The sequence below is a fragment of the Scyliorhinus torazame genome, chromosome 4, assembly GCF_047496885.1.
Source record: "Scyliorhinus torazame isolate Kashiwa2021f chromosome 4, sScyTor2.1, whole genome shotgun sequence".
NCBI classification, from domain to species: domain Eukaryota; kingdom Metazoa; phylum Chordata; class Chondrichthyes; order Carcharhiniformes; family Scyliorhinidae; genus Scyliorhinus; species Scyliorhinus torazame.
In genome coordinates, this window is record NC_092710.1 from 358,408,833 (window position 1) to 358,428,832 (window position 20,000).

Sequence of the window (20,000 nt, forward strand, 5' to 3'; positions counted from 1 at the left end):
GAGGGAGGGGGGAGGGAGAGAGGGAGGGGGTGGGAGAGAGGGAGGGGGTGGGAGAGAGGGAGGGGGAGGGAGGGAGAGGGAGGGGGGAGGGAGGGAGAGGGAGGGGGGGGAGAGGGAGGGGGAGGGAGGGAGAGGGAGGGGGAGGGAGGGAGGGAGAGGGAGGGGGGGGAGAGGGAGGGGGAGAGAGACGGGAGGGAGGGAGGGAGAGAGGGAGGGGGCTGGGAGAGAGGGAGGGGGAGGGAGAGGGAGGGGAGGGAGAGAGGGAGGGGGAGGGAGAGGGGAGAGAGGGAGGAGGGAGGGAGAGGGGGAGGGGGAGCGGGAGGGAGGGGGAGGGAGAGGGAGGGTGGAGGGCGGAGAGGGAGGGGGAGGGAGAGAGAGGGGGAGGGAGGGAGGGAGAGAGGGAGGGGGAGGGGGAGCAGGAGATGAACAATGAAATGGAAGTTTTTATCTGATCTATGTGAGGTGAGAGAGGTTTGGATTTAATCATCATTCCAAACTGAGTAAACATTCCAGGCCCACAGTATCTCAGAAAGCAGCCAGCCTGGGACTGACACAGGAACGTCAGAGAGAAAGGATCGGGAACGTCAGTGAGAAAGGATCAGGAACGTCAGTGAGAAAGGATCGGGAACGTCAGTGAGAAAGGATCGGGAACGTCAGTGAGAAAGGATCGGGAACGCCAGAGAGAAAGGATCAGGAACGTCAGAGAGAAAGGATCAGGAACGTCAGTGAGAAAGGATCGGGAACGCCAGAGAGAAAGGATCAGGAACGTCAGTGAGAAAGGATCAGGAACGTCAGTGAGAAAGGATCGGGAACGTCAGTGAGAAAGGATCAGGAACGTCAGTGAGAAAGGATCGGGAACGTCAGTGAGAAAGGATCAGGAACGTCAGAGAGAAAGGATCGGGAACGTCAGTGAGAAAGGATCGGGAACGTCAGTGAGAAAGGATCGGGAACGTCAGTGAGAAAGGATCAGGAACGTCAGAGAGAAAGGATCGGGAACGTCAGTGAGAAAGGATCAGGAACGTCAGTGAGAAAGGATCGGGAACGTCAGTGAGAAAGGATCGGGAACGTCAGTGAGAAAGGATCAGGAACGTCAGTGAGAAAGGATCCGAACGGGTAGAGGGCATCCTGAAGGGGAGGGCAAACAGGCAGAGGTCGTTGTACATATTGGTACTAACGACATAGGCAGGAAGGGGCATGAGGTCCTGCAGCAGGAGTTCAGGGAGCTAGGCAGAAAGTTAAAAGACAGGACCTCGAGGGTTGTAATCTCAGGATTACTCCCTGTGCCACGTGCCAGTGAGGCTAGGAATAGGAAGATAGAGCAGACAAACACGTGGCTAAACAGCTGGTGTAGGAGGGAGGGTTTCCATTATCTGGACCACTGTGAGCTCTTCCGGGGCAGGTGTGACCTATTTAAGGACGGGTTGCATCTAAACCGGAGAGGCATAAATATCCTGGCCGCGAGGTTTGCTAGTGTCACACGGGAGGGTTTAAACTAGTATGGCAGGGGGGTGGGCACGGGAGCAATAGGTCAAAAGGTGAGAGCATTGAGGGAGAACTAGGGAATAGGGACAGTGTGGCTCTGAGGCAGAGCAGACAGGGAAAAGTTGCTGAACACAGCGGGGTCTGGGGGCCTGAAGTGCATATGTTTTAATGCAAAGAAGTATTATGGGTAAGGCAGGTGAACTTAGAGCTTGGATTAGTACTTGGAACTATGATGTTGTTGCCATTACAGAGACCTGGTTGAGGGAAGGGCAGGATTGGCAGCTAAACGTTCCCGGATTTAGATGTTTCAGGCGGGATAGAGGGGGGTGTAAAAGGGGAGGCGGAGTTGCGCTACTGGTTAGAGAGAATATCACAGCTGTACTGCGGGAGGACACCTCAGAGGGCAGTGAGGCTATATGGGTAGAGATCAGGAATAAGAAGGGTGCAGTCGCAATGTTGGGGATTTACTACAGGCCTCCCAACAGCCAGCGGGAGATAGAGGAGCAGATAGGTAGACAGATTTTGGAAAAGAGTAAAAACAACAGGGTTGTGGTGATGGGAGACTTCAACTTCCCCAATATTGACTGGGACTCACTTCGTGCCAGGGGCTTAGATGGGGCGGAGTTTGTAAGGAGCATCCAGGAGGGCTTCTTAAAAACAATATGTAGACAGTCCAACTAGGGAAGGGGCGGTACTGGACCTGGTATTGGGGAATGAGCCCGGCCAGGTGGTAGATGTTTCAGTAGGGGAGCATTTCGGTAACAGTGACCACAATTCAGTAAGTTTTAACGTACTGGTGGACAAGGATAAGAGTGGTCCGAGGATGAATGTGCTAAATTGGGGGAAGGCTAATTATAACAATATTAGGCGGGAACTGAAGAACATAGATTGGGGGTGGATGTTTGAGGGCAAATCAACATCTGACATGTGGGAGGCTTTCAAGTGTCAGTTGAAAGGAATTCAGGACCGGCATGTTCCTGTCAGGAAGAAGGATAAATACGGCAATTTTCGGGAACCTTGGATAACGAGAGATATGTAGGCCTCGTCAAAAAGAAAAAGGAGGCATTTGTCAGGGCTAAAAGGCCGGGAACAGACGAAGCCTGCGTGGAATATAAGGACAGTAGGAAGGAACTTAAGCAAGGAGTCAGGAGGGCTAGAAGAGGTCACGAAAAGTCATTGGCAAATAGGGTTAAGGAAAATCCCAAGGCTTTTTACACGTACATAAAAAGCAAGAGGGTAGCCAGGGAAAGGGTTGGCCCACTGAAGGATAGGCAAGGGAATCTATGTGTGGAGCCAGAGGAAATGGGCGAGGTGCTAAATGAATACTTTGCATCAGTATTCACCAAAGAGAAGGAATTGGTAGATGTTGAGTCTGGAGAAGGGGGTGTCGATAGCCTGGGTCACATTGAGATCCAAAAAGACGAGGTGTTGGGTGTCTTAAAAAATATTAAGGTAGATAAGTCCCCAGGACCTGATGGGATCTACCCCAGAATACTGAAGGAGGCTGGAGAGGAAATTGCTGAGGCCTTGACAGAAATCTTTGGATCCTCACTGTCTTCAGGGGATGTCCCGGAGGACTGGAGAATAGCCAATGTTGTTCCTCTGTTTAAGAAGGGTAGTAAGGATAATCCCGGGAACTACAGGCCGGTGAGCCTTACTTCAGTGGTAGGGAAATTACTGGAGAGAATTCTTCGAGACAGGATCTACTCCCATTTGGAAGCAAATGGACGTATTAGTGAGAGGCAGCATGGTTTTGTGAAGGGGAGGTCATGTCTCACTAACTTGATAGAGTTTTTCGAGGAGGTCACTAAGATGATTGATGCAGGTAGGGCAGTGGATGTTGTCTATATGGACTTCAGTAAGGCCTTTGACAAGGTCCCTCATGGTAGACTAGTACAAAAGGTGAAGTTACACGGGATCAGGGGTGAGCTGGCAAGGTGGATACAGAACTGGCTAGGTCATAGAAGGCAGGGGGTAGCAATGGAAGGATGCTTTTCTAATTGGAGGGCTGTAACCAGTGGTGTTCCATAGGGATCAGTGCTGGGACCTTTGCTCTTTGTAGTATATATAAATGATTTGGAGAAAAATGTAACTGGTCTGATTAGTAAGTTGGCAGATGACACAAAGGTTGGTGGAATTGCGGATAGCGATGAGGACTGTCAGAGGATACAGCAGGATTTAGATTGTTTGGAGACTTGGGTGGAGAGATGGCAGATGGAGTTTAATCCGGACAAATGTGAGGTAATGCATTTTGGAAGGGCTAATGCAGGTAGGGAATATACAGTGAATGGTAGAACCCTCAAGAGTATTGAAAGTCAAAGAGATCTAGGAGTACAGGTCCACAGGTCATTAAAAGGGGCAACACAGGTGGAGAAGGTAGTCAAGAAGGCATACGGCATGCTTGCCTTCATTGGCCGGGGCATTGAGTATAAGAATTGGCAAGTCATGTTGCAGCTGTATAGAACCTTAGTTAGGCCACACTTGGAGTATAGTGTTCAATTCTGGTCGCCACACTACCAGAAGGATGTGGAGGCTTTAGAGAGGGTGCAGAAGAGATTTACCAGAATGTTGCCTGGTATGGAGGGCATTAGCTATGAGGAGCAGTTGAATAAACTCGGTTTGTTCTCACTGGAACGGAGGAGGTTGAGGGGAGACCTGATAGACGTCTACAAAATTATGAGGGGCATAGACAGAGTGGATAGTCAGAGGCTTTTCCCCAGGGTAGAGGGGTCAATTACTAGGGGGCATAGGTTTAAGGTGAGAGGGGCAAGGTTTAGAGTAGATGTACGAGGCAAGTTTTTTACACTTTACACCCACAGGTAGTGGGTGCCTGGAACTCGCTGCCGGAGGTGGTGGTGGAAGCAGGGACGATAGGGACATTTAAGGGGCATCTTGACAAACACATGAATAGGATGGGAATAGAGGGATACGGACCCAGGAAGTGTAGAAGATTGTAGTTTAGTCGGGCAGCATGGTCGGCACGGGCTTGGAGGGCTGAAGGGCCTGTTCTTGTGCTGTACATTTCTTTGTTCTTTGTTTGTTCTTTGAGAAAGGATCGGGAACGTCAGTGAGAAAGGATCAGGAACGTCGGTGAGAAAGGATCGGGAACATCAGTGGGAAAGGATCGGGAACATCAGTGAGAAAGGGTCTCGTCTCGGATGATCGAGTAGACGTGGGTGAAGATTAGGAATGGTCAGAAACCCTGGCGGGAGGGGAGAGTTTGTTGATAGATTGTGAGTGTTGTGACTGGGCCAGGATTTACTGCCATCACGGTCAGGAGTCACGTGTAGGCCAGACCGGGTAAGGGCGGCAGATTTCCTTCCCGAAAGGACATTAGTGAACCAGATGGGGTTTTACGACAATCGACAATGGTTTCATGGTCATCAACAGACTTTTAATTCCAGATATTTTATGCAGTTTAAATTCCATCATCTGCCGTTGTGGGATTTGAAGCCGGGTCCCCACAGAGTTACCCTGGCTCTCTGGATTACGCGTCCAGCGACAATCCCACTACCCCACTGCCTCCCCCGAAAGCCATTTATACCCCAAACAGTAATTATACCACTGGTCTGAGCATTAAACAAGACAGACACACACACGGGTACAGAGAGAGATACACACAGACACACACACACAGACATACACACACACACACACACACATACACACAGACACACACACACACAGAGACACACACACAGACACAGGAACACACACACAGAGACACACACACAGACATACACACACACACACACACACACAGACAGAGGCACACACACATACAGACACAGCAACACACACAGAGACATACACACACACACACAGACACAGGAACACACACACAGAGACACACACACACAGATAGACAGACACAGAGAGACACATACACACAGGAACACACACACACAGACACACACACACACAGAGACAGACACAGAGAGACACACACACATACACACACACACACACAGGAACACAGACACAGAGACACACAGACACAGAGACACATACACACACACACACAGGAACACAGACACAGAGACACACAGACACAGAGAGACACACACACACACAGACACACACACAGACAGACACAGACACAGAGAGACACACATGCACAGGAACGCACACACACACACACACAGGAAGACACACACAGATGGACACCAGAGACGGACACCAGACGGACAGACAGAGAGAGAGGGACAGACACAGAGAGACACACACACACAGAGAGACACACACGCACACAGAGGGACAGACACAGAGAGGGACAGACACAGAGAGACGGACATACGCACACAGAGGGACAGTATTGGTGCACGGGGCTGTAAAAACAGCTGTGATTTATTAAAGAGAATCTGAGTCACGTGTTCTGACCCTGAGAGAGGATTAAATGCTCTCAGCAGTAACAGCCATGTTAACCCTGTGTTAACGCAGCCTGGCCACACTCTGACTCACTCGCTGCCCAACCACACAGGAAGCCTGCCTAGGCAGGCCTCAGGCCTCAGGCTTCCCGAGGCCACACCCGCCTTACTGATCCGGGGATAGAAACATAGAGAATAGTTGCTGAAGGCCATTCGGCCCTTCGAGCCTGCACCACCATTCAATATGATCCTGGCTGATCGTGCAAATTCAGTATCCCACTCCCGCTCTCTCTCCAGACCCCTTGACCCCTTTAGCCGCAAGTCCCACGTCCAGCTCCCTCTGGAATATATCCAGCGAACCGGCCCCAGCAGCTTCCTGTGGGAGAGAATTCCACACGGTCACAGCTCTCTGAGAGAAGTTCTTCCTCATCTCAGTCCTGATTGGCTGACCCGTTATTCCGAGGCTGTGACCCGGAGTTCTGGACATCCCCGACATCGGGAACACTCTTCCCGCATCCAGCCTGTCCAGTCCCATCAGGATTTTATGTGTTTCTACGAGATCCCCTCTCATTCTTCTAAACTCCAGTGAGTACAAGCCCAGTCCATCCAGTCTTTCTTCATCCCGGGATTTAGCCTGGTGAACCTTCGCTGGACACCCTCAATAGCAAGAATGTCCTTGTTCAAACTAGGAGACCAAGACTGCACCCAATTGGATTGGATTGGATTGGATTTGTTTATTGTCCCGTGTACCGAGGTACAGTGAAAAGTATTTTTCTGCGAGCAGCTCAACAGATCATTAAGTACATGAGAAGAAAAGGGAATAAAAGAAAATACATAATAGGGAAACACAAGGTACACAATGTAACTACATAACACCGGCATCGGGTGAAGCATACAGGGTGTAGTGTTAATCAGGTCAGTCCATAAGAGGGTCATTTAGGAGTCTGGTGACAGTGGGGAAGAAGCTGTTTTTGAGTCTGTTCGTGCGTGTTCTCAGACTTCTGTATCTCCTGCCCGATGGAAGAAGTTGGAAGAGTGAGTAAGCCGGGTGGGAGGGATCTTTGATTACGCTGCCCCCTTTCCCCAGGCAGCGGGAGGTGTAGATGGAGTCAATGGATGGGAGGCAGGTTTGTGTGATGGACTGGGCGGTGTTCACAACTCTCTGAAGTTTCTTGCGGTCCTGGGCCGAGCAGTTGCCATACCAGGCTGTGATGCAGCCCGATAGGATGCTTTCTATGGTGCATCTGTAAAAGTTGCTAAGGGTTAATGTGGACATGCCGAATTTCCTTAGTTTCCTGAGGAAGTATAGGCGCTGTTGTGCTTTCTTGGTGGTAGCGTCAACGTGGGTGGACCAGGACAGATTTTTGGAGATGTGCACCCCTAGGAATTTGAAACCGCGAACCATCTCCACCTCGGCCCCGTTGATGCTGACAGGGGTGTGGACAGTACTTTGCTTCCTGAAGTCAATGACCAGCTCTTTAGTTTTGCTGACATTGAGGGAGAGATTGTTGTCGCTGCACCACTCCACTAGGTTCTCTACCCAATACTCAAGGTGTGGCCTCGCCAAGGCCCTGTATACCTGCAGCAAGACATCCCTACTCCTGTACTCAAATCCTCTCCAAGGCCAGCACACCATTAGCTTTCCTTGCCGCCTGCTGTACCTACATGCCAACCTTCAGCGACTGTTCCACCATCACACCCAGGTCCCCTTTCCCCTTTTCCTAAACTGCCACCACTCAGGTAATAACCTGCCTTCCTGTTTTTGCCACCAAAGTGGATAACCTCACACTTACCCGCATCATATTGCATTTGCCAAATATTTGCCCACTCGGCCAGCCTGCCCAACTCACCCTGCAGCCTCTCTGCATCCTCCTCACAGCTCACACTGCCACCCAGCTGAGTGTCGTCTGCAAACTTGGAGGTATTAAAATTCCTTCATCCAGGGGCTGGTTTAGCACAGTGGGCTAAACCGCTGGCTTGCAATGCAGAACAAGGCCAGCAGCGCGGGTTCAATTCCCGTACCGACCTCCCCGAACAGGGGCCGGAATGTGGCGACTCGGGGCTTTTCGCAGTAACTTCATTGAAGCCGACTTGTGACAATAAGCGATTGTTGTTATTATTAAATCATTCATGTATTTTGCAAACAGCTGGGGTCCCAGCACTGAACCCTGCGGTACCCCACTAGTCACTGCCTGCCACTCTGAAAAGGACCCGTTTATTCTCACTCTGCTTCCTGTCTACCAACCAGTTCTCTATCCACATCAATACATTACCCCCAACATCTTGAGCTTTAATTTTGCTCACTAATCTCATGTGCGGGGCCTTGTCAAAACCCTTTTGAAAGTCCAGCATCCACTGGTTCACCCTTGTCCACTCTACTGGTCACATCCTCAAAAAGCTCCAGAAGGTTTGTCAAGGGTGATTTTCCTTCAGTGAATCCATGCTGACTTGGATCGATCCTGTCCCTGTTTTCCAAATGCTCAGTTATTTCATCTCGACACACAAGCAGGAGATGACCCAGGGCAATACGTGAAAGTGAATTTTATAAATCCACTCAGATTGCTGTGTGCACAGTTAACGGACGTGGGCGGGATTCTCTGACCCCCCCCCCGCCGGTTGCCGAATTCTCCGGCACCGGATACCGCCCCCCCCCCCCCCCGTGATTCTCCGGCCCGGATGGGCCGAAGTCCCGCTGCTGGAATGCCTGTCCCGCCGGCGTGGATTAAACCACCTCTCTTACTGGCGGGACAAGGCGACGCGGGTGGGCTCCGGGGTCCTGGGGGGAGCGCGGGGCGATCTGGCCCCGGGGGGGGGGGGGTGCCCCCACGGTGGCCTGGCCCGCGATCGGGGCCCACCGATCCGCGGGCGGGCCCGTGCTTCAGGGAATAGCGACACAGACCTACCCGGTCAGGCCTACATGTGACTCCAGTCCCACAGCCTGTGCTTGGACAACGAAAAACCAAAACTTGGTTACACCTCGGACTGCCTATACCCTCGGAAACACACACTCTGGTGGGCCAGCTCGATAATCCAGGAGGGATCAGGAACACCGACATAATGCACAGCAAGATCCCAGATAATAAGAAGCAATATCAGGCTGGAACTCAAGAATTTCGAATGGGGCGGCTGTTTGAGGGTCAATCAACATCTGACGTGTGGGGGTCTTTCCACTGTTAGTTGAGAGGAAATCACGTTCCTGTGAGGAAGAGGGATAAGTATGGCAAGTTTCGGGAAACCCGAGGGATACTGTGAGCCTGGTTAAAAAGAAAAAGGAGGCATTTGTCAGGGCGAGAAGGCTGAGAACAGACGAAGCCTGTGAGGAATATAAGGAAAGTGGGAAGGAACTTAAGCAAGGAGTCAGGAGGGTTAAAAGTCCTTGGCAAACAGGAATAAGGAAAATCACAAGGCATTTTGCACGTGTATAAAAAGCAAGAGGGTAGCCAGGGAAAGGGTTGGCCCACTGAAGGATAGGCGAGGGAATCTATGTGTGGAGCCAGAGGAAATGGGCGAGGTACTAAATGAATACTTTGCATCGGTATTCACCAAAGAGAAGGAATTGGTAATGAGGAGTACAGGGTAGAGGGTGTAGTTATTCTGAAACATGTTGATATTAATAAAGAGGAGGTGTTGGGCATCTTAAAAAGTATTAAAGTAGATAAGTCCCAGGGCCTGATGGAATCTACCCCAGAATACTGAGGGAGGCAAGGGAGGAAATTGCTGGGGCCTTGACAGTATCTTTGCATCCTCATTGGCTACAGGTGACGTTCCAGAGGACTGGAGAGGAGCCAATGTTGTTCCATTGTTCAGGAAGGGCAGCAGGGATAATCCAGGAAATTATAGGCCGGTGAGCCTTACGTCAGTGGGAGGGAAATTACTGGACAAGATTCTTAGACATAGGGGCGGAATTCTCTCCCCCCCCTCCCCACGCCGGGTGGGAGAATCGCCGGGGCGCTGCGCGTGTCCCGCCACGCCGCCCGCATGCGATTCTCCCCCCCCCCCCAAACCGGCGGGGCGAGAATCACGGCTGGCCGCTGGGAGAATCGCCGTTGGTAACGGGCGAGCGGTGATTCTCCGGCCCGGATGGGCCGAGCGGCCTGCCCAACACAACAGGTTTCCGCCGGCGCCGTCCACACCTGGTCGCTGCCGGCGGGAACAGCGCGGGAACGCTGGGGGGGGGGGTTCCTGCACCGGGGGGGCCTCACAAGGGGTCTGGCCCGCGATCGGTGCCCACCGATCGGCAGGCCGGCCTCTCTGAAGGAGGACCTCCTTTCCTCCGCTGCCCCACAAGATCCATCGACATCTTCTTGCGGAGCAGCTGCGGGGAGGACGGGAACTGCGCATGCGCGGGTGTCGCCAGTTACGCGGCGTCGCTTTTACGCGGCTAGCCCCCGGGGGTGGGAGAATAGGGGGCTGGGAATGGCCTCCGACGCCGGAGTGAAACACTCCGGTTTTCACTCCGGCGTCAGGACTTAGTCTCCCGATGGGAGAATTGTGGCCATTATGTGTACATGACGGGCGGAATTCTCCGCAATCGGCACGATGTCCGCCAACCGGCGGCAAAAACGGCGCGAATCAGTCCGGCATCGCGCCGCCCCAAAGGTGCGGAATCCTCCGCATCTTGAGCGGCCGAGCCCTAACCTTGAGAGGCTAGGCCGGCGCCGGATGAATTTCCGCCCCGCCAGCTGGCGGGAAAGACCTTTGGTGCCCCGCCAGCTGGCGCGGAAATGACATCGCCGGGCGGCGCATGCGCGGGAGCGTCAGCAGCCGCTCACGGCATCCCCGCGCATGCGCAGTGGAGGGGGTCTCTTCCGCCTCCGCCATGGTGGAGACCGTAGCGAAAGCCCCCCCCAGGACCCCGGAGCCCGCCCGCGCCGCCTTGTCCCGCCGGTAAGAGAGGTGGTTTAATCCACGCCGGCGGGACAGGCATTCCAGCAGCGGGACTTCACGTGGTCAGCACGGTAGCGCAGTGGTTAGCACTGTTGCTTCACAGCTCCAGGGTCCCAGGTTCGATTCCCGGCTTGGGTCACTGTCTGTGCGGAGTCTGCACATCCTCCCCGTGTGTGCGTGGGTTTCCTCCGGGTGCTCCGGTTTCCTCCCACAGTCCAAAGATGTGCAGGTTAGGTGGATTGGCCGTGATAAATTGCCTGTAGTGTCCAAAATTGCCCTTAGTGTTGGGTGGGGTAACTGGGTTATGGGGATAGGGTGGAGGTGTGGACTTGGGTTTGGGCCGGAGAATCGCTGGGGGGGGGGGGGGGGGGCCGCCAACCGGCGCGGCGCAATTCCTGCCCCCACCACCGAATCTCCGGTGCCGGAGAATTCGGCAACCGGCGGGGGCGGGATTCACGCCAGCCCCCGTCGATTCTCTGACCCGGCGGGGGCTCGGAGAATCTTGCCCGAGATCCCTCCCCTCATTCTTCTGAACTCCAGTGAATACAATCCTAACCGACTTAGTCTCTCCTCATACGTCAGTCCCGCCATCCCAGGAATCAGCCTGGTTAACCTTCGCTGCTCTCCCTCCATAGCAAGAATATCCTTCCTCAGATCAGGACACCAAAACTGCACACACTACCCCCGGTGTGGCCTCACCAAGGCCCTGTACAATTGCAGCAAAACATGAATTCTCCCTCTGTGACCCGAACAGGCGGCGGAATGTGGCGACTAGGGGCTTTTCACAGTAACTTCATTGAAGCCTACTTTTGACAATAAGCGATTTTCATTTTTCATTTCATTCGCCCACTCACTCAACTTGTCCAAATCACACTGAGGGATCTCTGCATCCTCCTCACAGCTCACCCTCCCATCCAACAGGGATCTCTGCATCCTCCTCACAGCTCACCCTCCCACCCAACAGGGATCTCTGCATCCTCCTCACAGCTCACCCTCCCACCCAACAGGGATCTCTGCATCCTCCTCACAGCTCACCCTCCCACCCAACAGGGGTCTCTGCATCCTCCTCACAGCTCACCCTCCCACCCAACAGGGATCTCTGCATCCTCCTCACAGCTCACCCTCCCACCCAACAGGGATCTCTGCATCCTCCTCACAGCTCACCCTCCCACCCAACAGGGATCTCTGCATCCTCCTCACAGCTCACCCTCCCATCCAACAGGGATCTCTGCATCCTCCTCACAGCTCACCCTCCCGCCCAACAGGGATCTCTGCATCCTCCTCACAGCTCACCCTCCCACCCAACAGGGATCTCTGCATCCTCCTCACAGCTCACCCTCCCACCCAACAGGGATCTCTGCATCCTCCTCACAGCTCACCCTCCCATCCAACAGGGATCTCTGCATCCTCCTCACAGCTCACCCTCCCGCCCAACAGGGATCTCTGCATCCTCCTCACAGCTCACCCTCCCACCCAACAGGGATCTCTGCATCCTCCTCACAGCTCACCCTCCCATCCAACAGGGATCTCTGCATCCTCCTCACAGCTCACCCTCCCACCCAACAGGGATCTCTGCATCCTCCTCACAGCTCACCCTCCCACCCAACAGGGATCTCTGCATCCTCCTCACAGCTCACCCTCCCATCCAACAGGGATCTCTGCATCCTCCTCACAGCTCACCCTCCCACCCAACAGGGATCTCTGCATCCTCCTCACAGCTCACCCTCCCATCCAACAGGGATCTCTGCATCCTCCTCACAGCTCACCCTCCCACCCAACAGGGATCTCTGCATCCTCCTCACAGCTCACCCTCCCATCCAACAGGGATCTCTGCATCCTCCTCACAGCTCACCCTCCCATCCAACAGGGATCTCTGCATCCTCCTCACAGCTCACCCTCCCATCCAACAGGGATCTCTGCATCCTCCTCACAGCTCACCCTCCCATCCAACAGGGATCTCTGCATCCTCCTCACAGCTCACCCTCCCACCCAACAGGGATCTCTGCATCCTCCTCACAGCTCACCCTCCCATCCAACAGGGATCTCTGCATCCTCCTCACAGCTCACCCTCCCGCCCAACAGGGATCTCTGCATCCTCCTCACAGCTCACCCTCCCATCCAACAGGGATCTCTGCATCCTCCTCACAGCTCACCCTCCCATCCAACAGGGATCTCTGCATCCTCCTCACAGCTCACCCTCCCACCCAACAGGGATCTCTGCATCCTCCTCACAGCTCACCCTCCCACCCAACAGGGATCTCTGCATCCTCCTCACAGCTCACCCTCCCACCCAACAGGGATCTCTGCATCCTCCTCACAGCTCACCCTCCCACCCAACAGGGATCTCTGCATCCTCCTCACAGCTCACCCTCCCACCCAACAGGGATCTCTGCATCCTCCTCACAGCTCACCCTCCCACCCAACAGGGATCTCTGCATCCTCCTCACAGCTCACCCTCCCATCCAACAGGGATCTCTGCATCCTCCTCACAGCTCACCCTCCATCCAACAGGGATCTCTGCATCCTCCTCACAGCTCACCCTCCCACCCAACAGGGATCTCTGCATCCTCCTCACAGCTCACCCTCCCATCCAACAGGGATCTCTGCATCCTCCTCACAGCTCACCCTCCCACCCAACAGGGATCTCTGCATCCTCCTCACAGCTCACCCTCCCACCCAACAGGGATCTCTGCATCCTCCTCACAGCTCACCCTCCCACCCAACAGGGATCTCTGCATCCTCCTCACAGCTCACCCTCCCATCCAACAGGGATCTCTGCATCCTCCTCACAGCTCACCCTCCATCCAACAGGGATCTCTGCATCCTCCTCACAGCTCACCCTCCCACCCAACAGGGATCTCTGCATCCTCCTCACAGCTCACCCTCCCATCCAACAGGGATCTCTGCATCCTCCTCACAGCTCACCCTCCCATCCAACAGGGATCTCTGCATCCTCCTCACAGCTCACCCTCCCATCCAACAGGGATCTCTGCATCCTCCTCACAGCTCACCCTCCCATCCAACAGGGATCTCTGCATCCTCCTCACAGCTCACCCTCCCATCCAACAGGGATCTCTGCATCCTCCTCACAGCTCACCCTCCCGCCCAACAGGGATCTCTGCATCCTCCTCACAGCTCACCCTCCACCCAACAGGGATCTCTGCATCCTCCTCACAGCTCACCCTCCCACCCAACAGGGATCTCTGCATCCTCCTCACAGCTCACCCTCCCACCCAACAGGGGTCTCTGCATCCTCCTCACAGCTCACCCTCCCACCCAACAGGGATCTCTGCATCCTCCTCACAGCTCACCCTCCCATCCAACAGGGATCTCTGCATCCTCCTCACAGCTCACCCTCCCACCCAACAGGGATCTCTGCATCCTCCTCACAGCTCACCCTCCCATCCAACAGGGATCTCTGCATCATCCTCACAGCTCACCCTCCCACCCAACAGGGATCTCTGCATCCTCCTCACAGCTCACCCTCCCATCCAACAGGGATCTCTGCATCCTCCTCACAGCTCACCCTCCCACCCAACAGGGATCTCTGCATCCTCCTCACAGCTCACCCTCCCACCCAACAGGGATCTCTGCATCCTCCTCACAGCTCACCCTCCCATCCAACAGGGATCTCTGCATCCTCCTCACAGCTCACCCTCCCGCCCAACTTGGTGTCATCTGCAAATCTGGAGATGTGGCATTTCATTCCCCCATCTAAATCATTGATATACATTGTGAATAGCTGGGGTCCCAGCACTGATCCCTGTGGTACCCCACTGGTCACTGCCTGCCAATTTGAAAAGGACCCATTAATCCCTACTCTTTGTTTCCTGTCTGCCAACCAGTTTTCTATCCACCTCAATACACTGTCCCTAATCCCATGAGCTTTAGGGACAGGATTTACTCAGATTTGGAAACAAATGAAGTTATTAGCGAGCGACAGCATGGTTTTGTGAACAGGAGGTCGTGTCTCACTAAGATGTGCAGGCTAAATGAATTGGCTCCGCTAAATTGCCCCTTGGTGTCTAAAAGGTTAGATGGAGTTCCGGGGATAGGGCGGGGTGGGGGGGGGCCTGGCTGTTTCTTTGGAGGATCAGTGCAGACGTGATGGGCCGAATTGAGCACTGTCAGGATTGTATGATTTTGTCCTGTTCTGGGCCTGGATTGGGATGAAGCTGTGGGGCGAAATTCTCCGGAAACGGCGCGATGTCCGCCGACTGGCGCCCAAAACGGCGCAAATCAGACGGGCATCGTGCCGCCCCAAAGGTGCGGAATCCTCCGCATCTTTGGGGGCCGAGCCCCAAGCTTAAGGGGCTAGGTCGGCGCCGGACAAATTTCCGCCCCGCCAGCTGGCGGAAAAGGCCTTTGGTGCCCCGCCAGCTGGCGCGGAAATGACATCTCCGGGCGGCGCATGCGCGGGAGCGTCAGCGGCTGCTGACAGTTTCCCGCGCCTGTGCAGTGGAGGGAGTCTCTTCCGCCTCCGCCATGGTGGAGACCGTGGCGGAGGCGGAAGGAAAAGAGTGCCCCCACGGCACAGGCCCGCCCGCGGATCGGTGGGCCCCGATCGCGGGCCAGGCCACCGTGGGGGCCCACCCCCCCCCCCCCCCCGGGGCCAGATCGCCCGCCCCCCAGGACCCCGGAGCACGCCCGCGCCACCTTGTCCCGCCGGTAAGGTAGGTGGTTTAATTTACGCCGGCGGGACAGGCATTTTAGCGGCGGGACTTCGGCCCATCCGGGCCGGAGAATCGAGCGGGGGGGCCGCCAACCGGCGCGGCGCGATTCCCGCCCCCGCCGAATCTCTGGTGCCGGAGACTTCGGCAACCGGCGGGGGCGGGATTCACGCCAGCCCCCGGCGATTCTCCGACCCGGCCCGGTGAGGTCGGAGAATCTCGCCCCAGGTGTCTGACACGTATGTAACTCCCCCCAAACTGGGCTTTTTGTGTATTTTGTTTCTGGTAAGGTGTCTCCTCCATGGTGTGGACGGTTTGGTATCCGGGAGGGGCCTTTGGCACTGCTGGAGTCCAGGGAGTTGGAGGTCGGTGCGTGCCTGATCACATCGCGAAGGGTGATTTCTTGCGATGACTGTGGACATGTGCAGCTTGTGAAGGTGGGCACCGTTCTATTGTGTCTTTGTGACATTATCCTGACCCTGCCTCGTTCTTTGGCCGCTGGAGTATCTTGTTTTGTCTGATGATTATTTCGGGTCAGTTGTGACGGTGGTCTCTCGGTTACGCCGTTGTGACGGTGGTCTCCCGGTTACGCCGTTGTGACGGTGGTCTCTCGGTTACGCCGTTGTGACCGTGGTCTCCCGGTTACTCCGTTGTGACGGTGGTCTCTCGGTTACGCCGTTGTGACGGTGGTCTCTCGGTTACGCCGTTGTGACGGTGGTCTCCCGGTTACGCCGTTGTGACGGTGGTCTCTCGGTTACGCCGTTGTGACGGTGGTCTCCCGGTTACGCCGTTGTGACGGTGGTCTCTCGGTTACGCCGTTGTGACGGTGGTCTCCCGGTTACGCCGTTGTGACGGTGGTCTCCCGGTTACGCCGATGTGACGGTGGTCTCTCGGTTACGCTGTTGTGACGGTGGTCTCTCGGTTATGCCGTTGTGACGGTGGTCTCCCGGTTACGCCGTTGTGACGGTGGTCTCTCGGTTACGCCGGTGTGACGGTGGTCTCTCGGTTACGCCGATGTGACGGTGGTCTCTCGGTTATGCCGTTGTGACGGTGGTCTCTCGGTTACGCCGTTGTGACGGTGGTCTCCCGGTTACGCCGTTGTGACGGTGGTCTCTCGGTTATGCCGTTGTGACGGTGGTCTCTCGGTTACGCCGTTGTGACGGTGGTCTCTCGGTTACGCCGATGTGACGGTGGTCTCTTGGTTACGCCGTTGTGACGGTGGTCTCTCGGTTACGCCGTTGTGACGGTGGTCTCCCGGTTACGCCGATGTGACGGTGGTCTCTCGGTTACGCTGTTGTGACGGGGGTCTCTCGGTTACGCCGGTGTGACGGTGGTCTCTCGGTTACGCCGTTGTGACGGTGGTCTCCCGGTTACGCCGTTGTGACTGTGGTCTCTCGGTTACGCTGTTGTGACGGTGGTCTCCCGGTTACGCCGGTGTGACGGTGGTCTCTCGGTTACGCCGTTGTGACGGTGGTCTCTCGGTTACGCCGTTGTGACGGTGGTCTCTCGGTTACGCCGTTGTGACGGTGGTCTCTCGGTTACGCTGTTGTGACGGGGGTCTCTCGGTTACGCCGTTGTGACGGGGGTCTCTCGGTTACGCCGTTGTGACGGTGGTCTCTCGGTTACGCCGTTGTGACGGTGGTCTCTCGGTTACGCCGTTGTGACTGTGGTCTCTCGGTTACGCTGTTGTGACGGGGGTCTCTCGGTTACGCCGGTGTGACGGTGGTCTCTCGGTTACGCCGTTGTGACGGTGGTCTCTCGGTTACGCCGTTGTGACTGTGGTCTCTCGGTTACGCTGTTGTGACGGTGGTCTCTCGGTTACGCTTCTTGCTCAGGGTGATGTTCGAGTTTGTAACTTTTGTGGGACTCTCAGAAATGTAAAACCTCAATAAATAAATCGGTATTTTTAGATCTCCCCATGGTCTTGTCCCTCCCCCTCTCCGTAACGTTCCGTGTCGGAATCAACTCATTTGCACAATGAGCAACTTTAACCCGGTCACTTCCTCCAAATAAAAGCGGTTTCCATGGGAACCCCCATGTGTCTGCACTTTTCTGGAATTTGTGGAAAGCTGCTTCCTCTTGCCCCTGTGCCGAGATTCCGGCACATTGATGTCTCGATCCATCATGTTTTCCTGCAGCTACACTGAAGTGGAACCTTCCTCCCAAGAGGCCCATTTCCCTCAATGAAGATTCACAACATTACCAGGGAGAAGCCACCTTCTCCATCCTCCCGCTCCATCACGTCGCTCAATCGAAGCAGCCTTCAGAATAATGCTTCCATTTGTTTCCATTCCGCTCAATACAGAATTCCCTGCACCATCCCTTCCCAGGAAAATTCTCCATGGAAATGCCGGGGTTTCACCTGCCCATTTCCCTCCGCTTCTGTGACTGGCACAGACCCCCACACACGCCGTCCCATTCAAGCAGCCAATGGGATGGGCTGTCCACACTGCTCCGTGTGGTCGGAGGAGAGAACGCTCAGTTCCTGATCACTTCCACTGTCCACCATCCCAATGGAACCAAAACCCTTCCCATTCACTCCCACTGTCCACCATCCCAATGGACCCAAACCCCTTCCCGTTCACTCCCACTGTCCACCATCCCAATGGACCCAAACCCCATCCCGTTCACTCCCACTGTCCACCATCCCAATGGATCCAAACCCCTTCCCGTTCACTCCCACTGTGCACAATCCCAACGGATCCAAACCCCTTCCCATTCACTCCCACTGTGCACAATCCCAACGGATCCAAACCCCTTCCCATTCACTACCACTGTACACCGTCCCAATGGATCCAAACCCCTTCCCATTCACTCCCACTGTACACAATCCCAATGGAGCCAAACCCCTTCCCGTTCACTACCACTGTGCACAATCCCAATGTATCCAAACCCCTTCCCGTTCACTCCCACTGTACACAATCCCAATGGATACAAACCCCTTCCCAATCACTCCAACTGTACACAATCCCAATGGAGCCAAACCCCTTCCCGTTCACTACCACTGTGCACAATCCCAATGTATCCAAACCCCTTCCCGTTCACTCCCACTGTACACAATCCCAATGTATCCAAACCCCTTCCCATTCACTCTCACTGTACACAATCCCAATGGATCCAAACCCCTTCCCATTCACTCCCACTGTACACAATCCCAATGGATCAAACCCCTTCCCATTCACTCTCACTGTACACAATCCCAATGGATCCAAACCCCTTCCCGTTCACTACCACTGTACACAATCCCAACGGATCCAAACCCCTTCCCATTCACTCCCACTGTACACAATCCCAACGGATCCAAACCCCTTCCCATTCACTACCACTGTACACAATCCCAATGGATCCAAACCCCTTCCCGTTCACTCCCACTGTACACAATCCCAATGGAACCAAACCCCTTCCCGTTCACTCCCACTGGGCACAATCCCAATGGATCTAAACCCCTTCCCATTCACTCCCACTGTACACAATCCCAATGGGTACAAACCCCTTTCCATTCATTCCCACTTTGCACAATCCCAATGGATCAAACCCCTTCCCATTCATTCTCACTGTCCACAATCCCAATGGATCAAACCCCTTCCCGTTCACTACCACTGTGCACAATCCCAACGGATCCAAACCCCTTCCCATTCACTCCCACTGTCCACCATCCCAATGGATCCTAACCCCTTCCCATTCACTCCCACTGTGCACAATCCCAATGGATCAAACACCTTCCCGTTCACTCCCACTGTGCACAATCCCAATGGACCCAAACCCCTTCCCATTAACTCCCACTGTACACAATCCCAATGGATCCATACCCCTTCCCATTCACTCCCACTGTACACAATCCCAATGGATCCAAACCCCTTCCCATTCACTCCCACTGTACACAATCCCATTGGATCCAAACCCCTTCCCGTTCACTCCCACTGTACACAATCCCAATGGACCCAAACCCCATCCCGTTCACTCCCACTGTACACAATCCCAATGGATCCAAACCCCTTCCCGTTCACTCCCACTGGGCACAATCCCAATGGACCCAAACCCCTTCCCATTCACTCCCACTGTACACAACCCCAATGGATCAAACCCCTTCCCATTCACTCTCACTGTACACAATCCCAATGGATCCAAACCCCATCCCGTTCACTACCACTGTACACAATCCCAACGGATCCAGACCCCTTCCCATTCACTCCCACTGTACACAATCCCAACGGGTCCAAACCCCTTCCCATTCACTCCCACTGTACACCGTCCCAATGGATCCAAACCCCTTCCCATTCACTCCCACTGTACACAATCCCAATGGAACCAAACCCCTTCCCGTTCACTACCACTGTGCACAATCCCAATGTATCCAAACCCCTTCCCGTTCACTCCCACTGTACACAATCCCAATGGACCCAAACCCCTTCCCATTCATTCCCACTTTGCACAATCCCAATGGATCAAACCCCTTCCCGTTCACCCCCACTGTGCACAATCCCAATGGACCCAAACCCCTTCCCGTTCACTCCCACTGTGCACAATCCCAATGGACCCAAACCCCTTCCCATTCACTCCCACTGTACACAATCCCAATGGACCCAAACCCCTT

At 54.7% G+C, this 20,000-nt stretch overlaps 2 protein-coding genes across 2 annotated transcripts in view; both read right to left on the reverse strand.

Annotated features, from left to right (window-relative positions):
* Window positions 1-20,000, reverse strand: part of LOC140411518 (calpain-1 catalytic subunit-like) — a 250,389-nt gene that overhangs the window by 223,215 nt on the left and 7,174 nt on the right. The gene's annotated exons all lie outside the window — the stretch shown is intronic.
* Window positions 9,038-20,000, reverse strand: part of pex6 (peroxisomal biogenesis factor 6) — a gene marked incomplete at its 5' end in the record, with an annotated part of 335,015 nt that continues 324,052 nt past the window's right edge. The window contains one exon of the mRNA XM_072500606.1: window positions 9,038-9,045. Coding sequence (XP_072356707.1) covers window positions 9,038-9,045 — 8 coding nt within the window. The remainder of the gene's footprint in view (window positions 9,046-20,000) is intronic.